The sequence below is a fragment of the Oryza brachyantha genome, chromosome 5 (genome assembly GCF_000231095.2).
Source record: "Oryza brachyantha chromosome 5, ObraRS2, whole genome shotgun sequence".
In the NCBI taxonomy this organism is placed as follows: domain Eukaryota; kingdom Viridiplantae; phylum Streptophyta; class Magnoliopsida; order Poales; family Poaceae; genus Oryza; species Oryza brachyantha.
This window is the reverse complement of record NC_023167.2, coordinates 4,621,509-4,633,367: the sequence shown is the minus strand read 5'-3', so window position 1 is coordinate 4,633,367 and position 11,859 is coordinate 4,621,509. Positions and strand designations below refer to the sequence as shown.

Here is an 11,859-nt window from a genome sequence, read left to right as displayed (position 1 = left end):
TATATTTTCAAAATGGGTTTTCCAAAATAGTCAAAATAGTCAACATTTCGGACAAAACCGACTATTGACTTGGCGAGAAAACGAACACCGGCGCAGCCACTCCCTCGTGCGGTCCTGCCTTGCCTCGCCTTCCTTCCTTCCTTAAGCCACTGACTCGTGGGGCCCACCCACTCCTCCCTGTCTCCTACCTCGGTTTCCGCGCACAAAAAAGGAGAAGAGAGAGAGAGCGCGCAGCTTCCGCCCCCACCCCGCTCCCAAAACCCCTCAAAACCCTCGTCGTCTTCCCGAGATCACTATTCACCTCCTCGGCTCGGCTCGATCCCCCCCCCTCCCCCTCGGGCCTAGGGTTGCAATGTCGAGCGGCGGCGGCGGCGGAGGCGATGACTACAAGCGGGAGGAGTCGGTGGCCCTCATGGTGATCGTCTCCCTGGCGGCGCTCTCCCTCCTCTCCCTCGTCGCCGCCTTCGCCTACTACTGCTACATCACCCGCAAGGTCTCCCGGAGGCTCCACTCGCTCCAACTCCCCAAGCACCGCTCCTCCTCGCCTCCTCCCATGCCGCCGCCCCCGCTGCCCCCGCCGCCGCCGCCGGCTGCGGCGAATGTCCCGACGCAGGGGAAGGAGAGCCCGTCCAGCAACTCCGCCAGCGACGGGGGCGCGGTCGTGGTCGGCGGGGAGAGGGGCGTGCAGGTGTTCAGCTACCGGCAGCTGCACGCCGCGACGGGCGGGTTCGGCCGGGCCCACGTGGTGGGGCAGGGGAGCTTCGGGGCCGTCTACCGCGGGGTGCTCCCCGACGGGAGGAAGGTCGCGGTCAAGCTCATGGATCGCCCCGGCAAGCAAGGGGAGGAGGAGTTCGAGATGGAGGTGATCCTCTCATGTGATGCTAAACTTCTTGCATTTTCTGAGTATATTACTATTCCGTAACTAGCAGCAATCGAAATGCGGGTCTTTTTATATTTATGAGATTGGGGCCCTGGACAAAATTTACCACCCGTTTCATACCTTGATGAAAGCTTTGGGGGTCCAACAGAGACCAATGATAGTTTCCCGAGGAGCGAAATGGTGTCACTGTCATCTGTTGGGGTTATTTTTGGTTTGGCCTGTTGTTGAAGATGCTTCCAAAAATGGAGCAGTTGCGTTGTTCTATAGCTACACTAAAGGCTGAAATTAGTGAATAGCCACAGTCTCGTGTCAAGGAGAGATTTTTCTTCAGTTCACCTAGACTTTTAGGGGTTTCAAATAAGATTTGCCTGAAGGGCTTCAGTTATTTTTGGTGTTTGTGTGCATTAACATTATACTTGTTTCTGACCACACACGTGGAGCTCTAATTACCTTTATTTGTTTTATTGACTGAATGGGTTATGATCTTGCGTCTGCTGGAATGCTAAGCTGAGCTAATCAAGTTTTAGTGGTTAAAATGGGACACTGGTGATCTTTAATATAAATACATGATCTTTTTGGTAGGTGGAGTTGCTGAGTCGGCTTCGATCTCCTTATTTGTTGGGCTTGATTGGCCATTGCTCAGAGGGTGGACACCGTCTGCTAGTCTATGAGTTCATGGCCAATGGAGGTCTCCAGGAGCATCTCTACCCAAATGGAGGTATGCACACCTTTTAGCATTCAGTTACAACATAGTTGAATCTCATACTTCACAGTTATGTCTGATTAAAAGGAGCGAGATTAAAACAGAAAACAGAGCAATAAGCATCTATTTGCTACTTATCACAGATCAGAAAAACGAATTGTGCAGTTGAATGTTTCATGTAATGTACCCTGGTATTTTATGACTGGACGCCATGTTAGTGTGCTCATTCATTATTGATTTGTTATTATCACTGCTTGGTGTGAAACTGCAGATACCTTATATAGCAATGAAGATATTTTCTCTTTGTAATGATAATATATGACATTTAATGTTTACACATGCTCTTGAAGATCAACTATTCCTTTGGAATGGCATGGTTGGAGAAAAAAAATCTAATTGGTGAATCTATCAAATCATCTGTCAAAAGTTTCAGTCACAAAAGAATCAAAGAGAATTTCCAGTTCATGGAAAAATAATTCTTGTAAAACCTAGGTAATCGGTCTACTGCTATAATATTTAAAAGGGAAAATTGCAACGATGTCATTATAATTTTACAAAATTAGAGATATGCCATCTTGACCCATATGTCATTGACTCATGCGGGTCCCGTATGTCATTGTGATACCAATGGTATATCTCCAACTTTGTAAACTTATAATGGCAAAAAAACAGTTGATGTCCTATGCGTTGCTGCAGGAATTCATATGAAACAAATGAGCAATTTGAGCGAATACCAGATAAGCTAGAATAAACAGGAACCAAATGGATCAATTTAATTGGCTCAGCTTCTTGATGACATGGCATCATGGCCTCACAGATGCTCCTTTATAGCAGTAATTGTAGTTAGTGGGTTGTAACTATATAGAAACAGAGCATAGATATATTGTCTATGCTATTCGCTAAAGAAAGCATTCTCAGACCTCTTATGAGTGTGCAATTTACTTAAATTAGTCCGTTTAATAATCTAGGAAAAAGTGGGAACTAGCGCTGAAACAGGCCAGGTTTTAGGGCCTGCTTCTCTCTTCCAGAAAAGAGTTTGTAACTTGTCCTATGTTGAACACGTCTTCAGTTTTAAAAATCTGGACTTTGTTCCAAAAAAAGAAGGCAAGCCGAACAATATTGTAAAGTCAGGCATCTGGCTTTTCTTTAGAGAGAGCACCACCATTATTTTGCAGCCTTACAATTGAGTTATTCCATTGAACATTTTTTATGTATAGCCTGCCACCAAGTTAGGAACTTGGGATACTTTTCAATGTTATGGTTTGCAAAACAAGTGAACTGAGTCGCGAAGCATAATTTTGCATTGGATTAAGGATTCCAATTTTTAAAATATGAGTAAAGGATCTATGGATGAAGATACAAAAAGGTGTATTTCCAATCGTAACTAAATCTTCTTTTTTAAAAAAGGAAATGGAAGCCAAATAGCTAAAAAACGGTAGTTTTGGTTTACTAGAACCATCAGCATGTTGTTTCAGCTCGGTGGAAACCCAATTCTTTTCCTCAGGATCTCTTAAATGAAATTAGGGAACGAAGTAATTAGATTAGATAGATTTAGGCTTCTATCTCCTACTCTTTAGGGATCATCTAGAAAGCAGAGAGCCTTGGTTCCATTCAGTCAAAAAAGCTGACTTAGATGTTAAGTGGTGAGAATACCCATAAAGGAGCCGAATGAAATCAAAATTTCATGTTCGGTTTTGAATTAGAGACGTTAATAATAATCAACCAACGTCGACTATAACCACTCACTAGTAAATTACAGTCATCACATGTACATTGTGTTCTTGTTTTGGTGGTATACATTGATACTGCTTCAATTCATTTAGTGTGCAGAAAATTGGCATATTGTGATATTACAGATCGTCACATTTCAATTCGTTTGGTTAAATCATTAAGTGTGCAGAAAGTTGGCATATTGTGATATTACAGATTGTCACATTTTAATTCTTTTGGTTAATATAAAAAATATAAAGTTATTTAAATACTCTTTTATAGGCACTCTAGGCACTATCCATTGAGCCATTTTTTCTTGCCAGCTGATATCCTACAAAGTTGTCATTGTAGGTTCCTGTGGTGGTATCTCAAAACTGGATTGGCCTACTAGAATGAGAATAGCTCTTGAAGCAGCAAAAGGCCTGGAATATCTACACGAGCGGGTTACTCCACCAGTTATACACAGAGACTTCAAGAGCAGCAATATTCTACTGGACAAGGACTTCCGTGCAAGAGTATCAGATTTTGGTTTGGCCAAGCTTGGATCTGATAGAGCTGGTGGTCATGTATCAACTCGAGTTCTAGGCACACAAGGTTATGTTGCACCAGAGTAAGACCAAATTCCTTTGATTTACAGTCATTTTGACAACATTTCGCAAGGACTTCTGAACCCATTGTACAGCAACTTGAGTTTGATACTGATATATTCAATTCTTTTTGTATTTTACTGTTTATTGATTTGAATAAAGTGTTGAACTGATTATAGTGTCTCTAATGTATTGCTCACTACACAAACTCTGCAGATATGCTTTGACTGGGCATTTGACAACCAAATCTGATGTCTATAGTTACGGTGTTGTACTTCTGGAATTGCTTACTGGCAGGGTGCCAGTTGATATGAAGAGGCCTCCAGGAGAAGGTGTTCTAGTTAACTGGGTAAGAAGAATATTACATCATCACAGAGATGCCTAGGGCATCTTCAATCCTGAGTGCTAAAACAGGTGCATAGAAAAGAGAAAAGGTTAAGCACCTGGCGTTTCAACGCAAGGGAGCAAGCTGGTTGCTTGATTGTTTGTCATTGCATATGTGTGCGTGCTTGTTTGCCGTTACATGCATGTAGCTGCTGTGCTCAAGCATCGATGCCACACCAATGCCAGAGAAAGCAGTGGCCTTCTGATATAAGCGTCATGTGGTTATGATGTGAAAGAGAAAAACAGATTTTTTTTTTCTTAAGCGTCCATTTAAGCCTCATGCTGTGGATGGCGCTATTGATGTATCTTACTTTGAACTTTTTTTCTTCAACCATCTGGAAGCATAGCATTGATACTACTGTTTAGTCTAAATGAGGTAATGGAACACGGTGCTTCTGTTGCAAAAGTTTGAGGTGCATTCGAAGTATGGGAGCAATATGTACTAATATATTTTACATGTACTTGAACTCCTCTAAAAATTTACCTTGCACTTCACTTGTCTTTGCTTCATTATGCCTGTCATTTTCTTATGCTAGAGTAATGTTATGGCTTAATTAGGATCTATTTGTCTCTCTTGTTGTACTAGGTAGGAAAGGGTCTTATTTTATGATTTATATTCAAAAATAATTTCTAAAGATGGCATAAATCTGACCTATCGCTAGTTGCATTGATGCAGGCATTGCCTATGCTCACAGACCGAGAGAAAGTTGTACAGATCTTGGATCCAGCACTGGAGGGTCAATATTCATTGAAAGATGCTGTCCAAGTGGCTGCTATTGCTGCCATGTGTGTTCAACAAGAGGCTGACTATAGGCCACTAATGGCTGATGTAGTTCAATCACTGGTTCCACTTGTCAAGAATCGTTCTACTCCAAAGACGTGCAACCCTGGTGTCCAAGCATAGAAGCCAATTGATGAAGGGGAAGCTGAGTGCTTATTCTGCAGGTTGGTGCTTGACATTTTTAGAGATCTTCATCTACATCTAACAACTACTGCTGAGATTATGGGATCAATATGTTCATTAACTTAATTCATTTCCTCTGCCAGTAAATCCCCGATTTTGCAAGGTGAATCGTAAGCAGGTAGATTTAGAATTCAAGCATTAATTTAGTTCAATGGACCAGAAAGCTAGTTTCAGTCTGAAGCGAAGTTCTCTAGTCATGTGCAATTAGTGATCATGTTAGGTGGTTCGGCTTAGTACTTATGGTTGTGCCCTGTGGTAATGATCAGAGTGTTGTTTCCAGCTGGCAGAATTGCAATGTACTGCTGAATTTTCTTTTGGCTTGTCAATTATGTTAGGTGTCTTTGGAGATCCATGTCTGTTGTCTTAACTCTACTACCTTGGTCTATAAACATCATGGTGTATCTTGTATATGTATATAGTAGGATTCTGAAACTTATAAAAACAAATCTTTGCTAGTTGATCATTTGCATGCATTTCCTTTCTCAGTTTCTTTAAGCTTCCAGCTCATGCTTCAGAGATGTGGGAAATTACTTAGTATTGTAGTATGCGACAAAAAGTTCTACAAAAAGAACAATGAGAAAATAATGTTCAGGTGCATGTCAAGTTTCAAACGTCTAACTATTGTTGCAAGCTGTAATTTGAGACATTATTTGTGTTCTCTTTCATATATGGAGAGGGGAGGGGCACATGATTAGTGTTGTTGATGACCCAAGGAAGATTATTGATGGTGCATCATATTTGTTGGGCTTTTGTAATTCAACTACAAGAATCAGAAACTGCAATGGACGGTTGATCGGTTAGTTGTGAATTATGATTGCACTAACCTGAACTAAAGTTGCTGATGAAGTTGCATATGCATTGCTGTCCAGGAAAGGTGGCGGACTTAACCAGATTGGATGTACTCTGGATGGAATTATTTGCATTATTGAAACAAAAGTACTATGCCCTTGTTTGGAACCTGTGAAGTTCATAAGAACAGAATATTAATGGAAACAATTATGTTTCTCCATGTGCGTATTTTATTTACATTCGTACCGATTTACCTCACCAAGTAGTTTTATAATTTACAAACTTTTGAAAAAACTGGAATAGTACGGCAAATCTTTGCCCTCTTTTTTTCAACTCAAATCTAAACACTAAATTCTTAATAAAAACTGTTCATTTAAGATCTAGCTCCTACACCATTTTTTTTTCAAGACATCGCCTTTAGACTAAAGTGGTTTGCATGATTTTACCTAAAATTTTGGTTTGCACTGGAGTAATAACATGTTTGGTTCTCCTGGTAACTCAAACCATGTTGATTCAGTAATCACCACTAATATCAAAAACCCACAATGCACAATTGAGACGATATCTGAATAATTCTCTACAGACAAACACGCTGTGAGCTCTCTTTCAGAAAGCAAAGCATGTTGCATCCTCCTGTTGCTTCTCACAACGATTTTATTTGTTTGTTTATTTATTTTTGTTCAGAGAAAGCTATCCTGATTCCAGATCTCATCGCTGACCAGCAAAGCACATGGCATGACCACATATGGCCCAGGTGGGAGAGATTCTTGACGTTTCAGGAACAATCCAATGCCAGCTGATTGCTCATGTTTTTCTTCACCAGCTCAGGAAGGACCCTCCAAAACTAATCTAAACGATGGCGTTTTTACAAACGAGTATTTGTCCGTTTTACAATAGCAAGATTTTTGTATATATAGAATTATTTGTATGCTAATAAATTTAGACATATATATAAAACACATACATTGATATATGGATGAATTTAGACAAACTTAAAAGTCTTATAATATAAAACAGAGAGGAAGTATAAGTGTATAACTGATACATATATCCATGTTTATAGATACTAAGACTTGTTCTAAGATCAAGACCTTAATAGACGAAATAATGCGTTGATACTTGCAATGGTGTTTCTTTCAAGCTTTTGCTAGCATGATACTACAATTATCCTCATTTAACTCATGGAGACTGAGTACTTGTTTAGTTGGAGCTGTACCAAAATCATATTGAAATGTCAACATTCAGTTACTCCTATAAGGGTCAATCACCCTCATATTTTTGTTTTTCTTATATTTATAAGTTAAATTTTAAATTTTTAACCTTTGATTTTTGAAGTATTTTATCGTAGTTTCTTTTTTAACCTTTTCTTTTAGATCGCTAAGAGCACATATATAAAAAATTTTATTTACAAACTATTTTTATTTGTATATATGTTGTTTAACTTTTTTTTTTTGAAAAAAACAACCGAACACCCCCTATGTATTTGTTGCATCTCGTGTTGACACTACCTCAACACCAAGGGAAACAACGCCCACCTCATAGCTACCATTAGTAGAGTAGTAGAGAATCAAGCAGACCCGCAGCTTCAGAAAACCAGTTGGATGTCCAGATCATGGCCCAACATTCACTCAAAAACAAACAAACAAACAAACAAAAGAAAAAAAAAACTTGCACATTGACCAAATTCCATCCATCTGACTGACCACATTGTCATATCTAGCTGGACAATGCAGGACCACCACCAATCAATCAGCTCATCTGGTGCAGAGGGGCGTTTTGGTCAAAAGCACCCGACAAGTGGAACCCACATAGTAAGTTTTTACTAAAATTTAAGCATTTCTAATTTGTTTATCAAACTAAAGAGGTCTTAAAATATTCAGCTGTTATTTTTTAAATTTTGAATCGATTAGATTATCTCTTTAAGGATATCTGGGATAATCAAAATAGTTGAAATAGTAAGTATTATTACCTGTTTTCTATGTTGTTGCAAGAATTAAAGGTGAGAAGAAAATGACTATATGACACCTTAATGAATAAGAAATGAATAGGGGTGGGAGATAGGGGTGGGAGTGGAGGTGAGGATAAAATAGAAAAAAAAATAATTGATGAGATATATAATGCAATGAACAATATCATAAATATTTATATTTTGGTAAAAAATTTAAATAGTATGAATACTTATATTTTAGAACAGAAGTAGTTAGGAATACTTATATTATAATATAAAATTTGGATAATATAAATATTTATATTTTGGAACGATTGGTCAGGCTATTCTTCTTTATTGATGAAGAACGAAAAATGAAAAAAATCTAACTTTATAATATCTATTAATAATATAAAAATCGTACTGATACTTATATTTTAGAATAGAAGTAGTGCAGAAATACTTATATTATAATATAAAATTTGAATAATATAAATATTTATATTGTGGAACGATTGGTCAGGTTATCCTTCTTCGGTGATGAAGGACGAAAAATGAAAAAAAATCTGACTTTATAATATCTATTAATAGTATAAAAAATCATACAAATACTTATATTTTAGAACAGAAGTGCATAAATACTTATTTATAATATAAATTTTAAATATAATAAATATTTCCATTTTGGAACGATTGGTCAGGCTATGCTTTTTGTTGACGAAGGACGAAAAATGAAAAAAAAAGCAGACTTTATAATATCTATTAATAGTATACATAATGAAACTAATTATTAATAGTTAAAAATCTACTTTAGAAAAAAACAAGATAATAAATTTTTACGGTTAAAAAAATGTAAACGCAAAACACAATAACGCGCAGCGTAATAGTAGTAACGGTCAGTGATTGCATCAGGCAGGATGCATGTGAGAGACAGCAACAGCAGCAGAACCAAATCTCTTGCTTTGGTTCTTTTTCCGTACTGATGAGTGTTGAGGGGAAGGCAGGGTTAAAATAATGGGCGCCATGTCGCCCGGCTTCCAGGGGCGCTTTTGGAGCTCTCTTTGACCGCCACCCACACAGCCTGTCTGCAACCAATTTGGACCTGCCGCGCCACCTCAAACTCACACCCACTTTCATAGGGCCGCGTTAGCTTATACTTCCTCGGTACCAGATTATATGAGATTAAGAATATTTACTTGTAATTTTTAATTATTTATCTGATTCAAAAATTTAGTGTAAATATAAAAAATCTATAACTAATACTTAAACTAATTCTAATAATAAAAATAGTAAAAAAATAAATAATATTTTAAAAAATTTTTGAATAAGACAAGTGGTCAAACATTACGAATAGAAGATCAAAATCCTATATAATATGGGACGGAAGGAGTATTACTTTATAGGTTAGATATCCGTGTGAAAAAAGTATATATGATTGATTAATTATTAGTTATAAAAGAATAAATATAGATTAATATGATTTTTAAAGCATCATTTCTATATAAAAATTTTGCAAAAATCATACCATTCAGTAGTTTTAAAAGTGTGCTCATAAAAAATAAAAAACAAGAAAATCTGGTTTAGTAAAGAGAGGTAGCGAACATGGCCTAGGACACGAGACTTATACGATTTAAAAAAACAAAGCTCGTATGACCTAACCTCGGGCCAATTTTTTTTTTCCATAATTCTCAGCCTTTTCGGATTTCAGTATTTACGTCTAGGCCCGGTCTAGGCTAGGACGGGCTTGAACATGCTTACGGCATGTTTAGCTCCCAAAATTTTCCAAAAACATCACATCAAATTTTTAGACATCTAAATAAAGCATTAAATATACATAAACATTAAAACTAATTATATAGTTATGGGGGAAATAGTGAGACGAATCTTTTGAGCCTAATTAGGACGTGATTAGTCATACGTGCTACAGTAACCAACATATGCTAATGACGGATTAATTAGACTCAAAAGATTCATCTCGCGGTTTCCAGGAAGAATCGAAAATTTGTTTTGTAATTAAACTACGTTTAATACTTCAAATATGTGTTTAAAGTTTTGATGTGATGTTTTTACAAAATATTTTTGCCAACTAAACGAGACCTTAATGTCAACAAACCACTACTCTTTTCATGCCTTCGGAATTCAGAGTAAGGGGGTGTTTAGTTGGTGAAATGAAAATTTTTGCATGTCACATCAGATGTTTGATCGAATGTTGGAAGGAGTTTTCGAACAAGAGTAAAAAGACGAATTTCACAGTTGGCATGGAAACCGCGAGACGAATCTTTTGAGCCTAATTAATCCATCATTAGCGTATGTGGGTTACTATAGCACCTATGGCTAATCATGTACTAATTAGGCTCAAAAGATTCATCTCACGATTTCTCATATAACCGTGCAATTAATTTTTCGATTTATCTATGTTTAATACTCTATTTAGGTGTCCAGAGATTTGATGTGATGTTTTTGCGTGAAAATTTTTGGAACTAAACGGGACCTAAATATCATGCCTTTTTTAATCGAGAAACAGCAAGGAAGGGTCGAATGATATATTTTGTCTTAATATATTAATGGAAAAAGTATAACGAGCAAGGAAATTTATTACAGAGTAACGAAACTACTAATAAGGCCTCGTAAGGGTCTGTTTAGTTCCAAAAATTTTTCTCCAAAAACATCGCATCGAATCGTTAGATATCTAAATGGAGCATTAAATATGGATAAAACAGAAAACTAATTGTACAGTTACGGGAGAAATCGTGAGACGAATCTTTTAAGTCTAATTAGTGCATGATTAGCCATAAGTGCTACAATAACGAACATGTGTTAATAACGGATTAATTAGGCTCAAAAGATTCGTCTCGCGGTTTCTAGACGAGCTGTAAAATTTGGTTTTTTTTCATTCGTGTCAAAAAAACTTCTAATGTGGGTTAAACGTGTGACGTGACCACAAAATTTTTTGTTTTTCAGGCTAAACACCCCCTAAAGGGGCCACCAAAGCAAAAATGAATGAACACCTTGCTACCTAAGCCTATAAATAAATGTAAAATATTAAGCCTTAAATCAACTATGAAGCGTAGAAGATTGCATCCATCACTTCTGGTCTGTCTCTGTGACACAGTGTGATATCCCTTCAGGCTTCAACCTATGTTCTTGATCGACCAACCAACAAAATCATTTTATTTCCTTCTATCTCCAATTCTCTGTAGCAATATTTTTTCCTTTCTGTCAACATGTAATACAAACTAAAACTTTTCTATATCAGCATAGACACTACTTCCATGAGAAACACACAGTGAACTCATAAAAAAACTTGCTCGGACTATCAAAACATATTACAACTTTCCACCAATTTACAACATATACTTTGACCTCCCGGCGAAAAAAAAGAAAAGAAAAAAAAAGGCCTTCATGACCGAAGCAAAAGAAAAACAAGTCGGTTCCTTAAAAAATATAACATCCAAAGATCTATCTATAAATTCATTTACTTTTAAATACGAAACAGAAAACGAAACCCCTAACTAAATCGGTTCCATAATTTCATTTACTCCTAAATATGAAACATAAAACCGAAACCCCTAACTAAAAACGGTTCCGTAATTTCATTTACTCTAAATATGAAACAGAAAACCGAAACCCCTATCTCATAACGGTTGCACAAAAAGAGAGAACCGTTTGGGATGCATCACATGACAGCCTCATGCTGTCATGCATGTGGTGCACCTAGCAATTTCCCCCTTGCTAATCCAGTCCACCTCTCCCCACTAATCCACCAGCTGTGTGCACAGCAGCAGCTGCTAAACCAACCACTCTCACTAAAAACTAGTCATAGCAGCAGTAACAGCAGCATCATCATCACCCCCACCTTCTCCTTCTTGGTCAAAGGCATCCACCACCCCATCCCATTATAAGCCAGAGCCAAGC

General features: G+C 37.5%; 1 protein-coding gene across 2 annotated transcripts; it reads left to right on the top strand.

Annotated features, from left to right (window-relative positions):
- Positions 1-259: 259 nt before the first annotated feature.
- LOC102722679 (probable serine/threonine-protein kinase PBL7) lies at positions 260-6,033 on the top strand. 2 transcript variants are annotated; one of them, XM_040524030.1, is made up of 6 exons: positions 351-862; positions 1,463-1,598; positions 3,645-3,903; positions 4,097-4,229; positions 4,941-5,209; positions 5,821-6,033. In XM_040524030.1, exons 1-5 carry the CDS (start codon positions 353-355, stop codon positions 5,166-5,168), a joined length of 1,266 nt encoding a protein of 421 aa, XP_040379964.1. In that variant the 5' UTR covers positions 351-352; the 3' UTR covers positions 5,169-5,209; positions 5,821-6,033. The 2 variants fall into 2 exon arrangements, with proteins under 2 accessions (XP_040379963.1, XP_040379964.1); XM_040524029.1 differs by lacking the exon at positions 5,821-6,033 and having other exon boundaries at positions 260-862; positions 4,941-5,700.
- Positions 6,034-11,859: the final 5,826 nt, after the last annotated feature.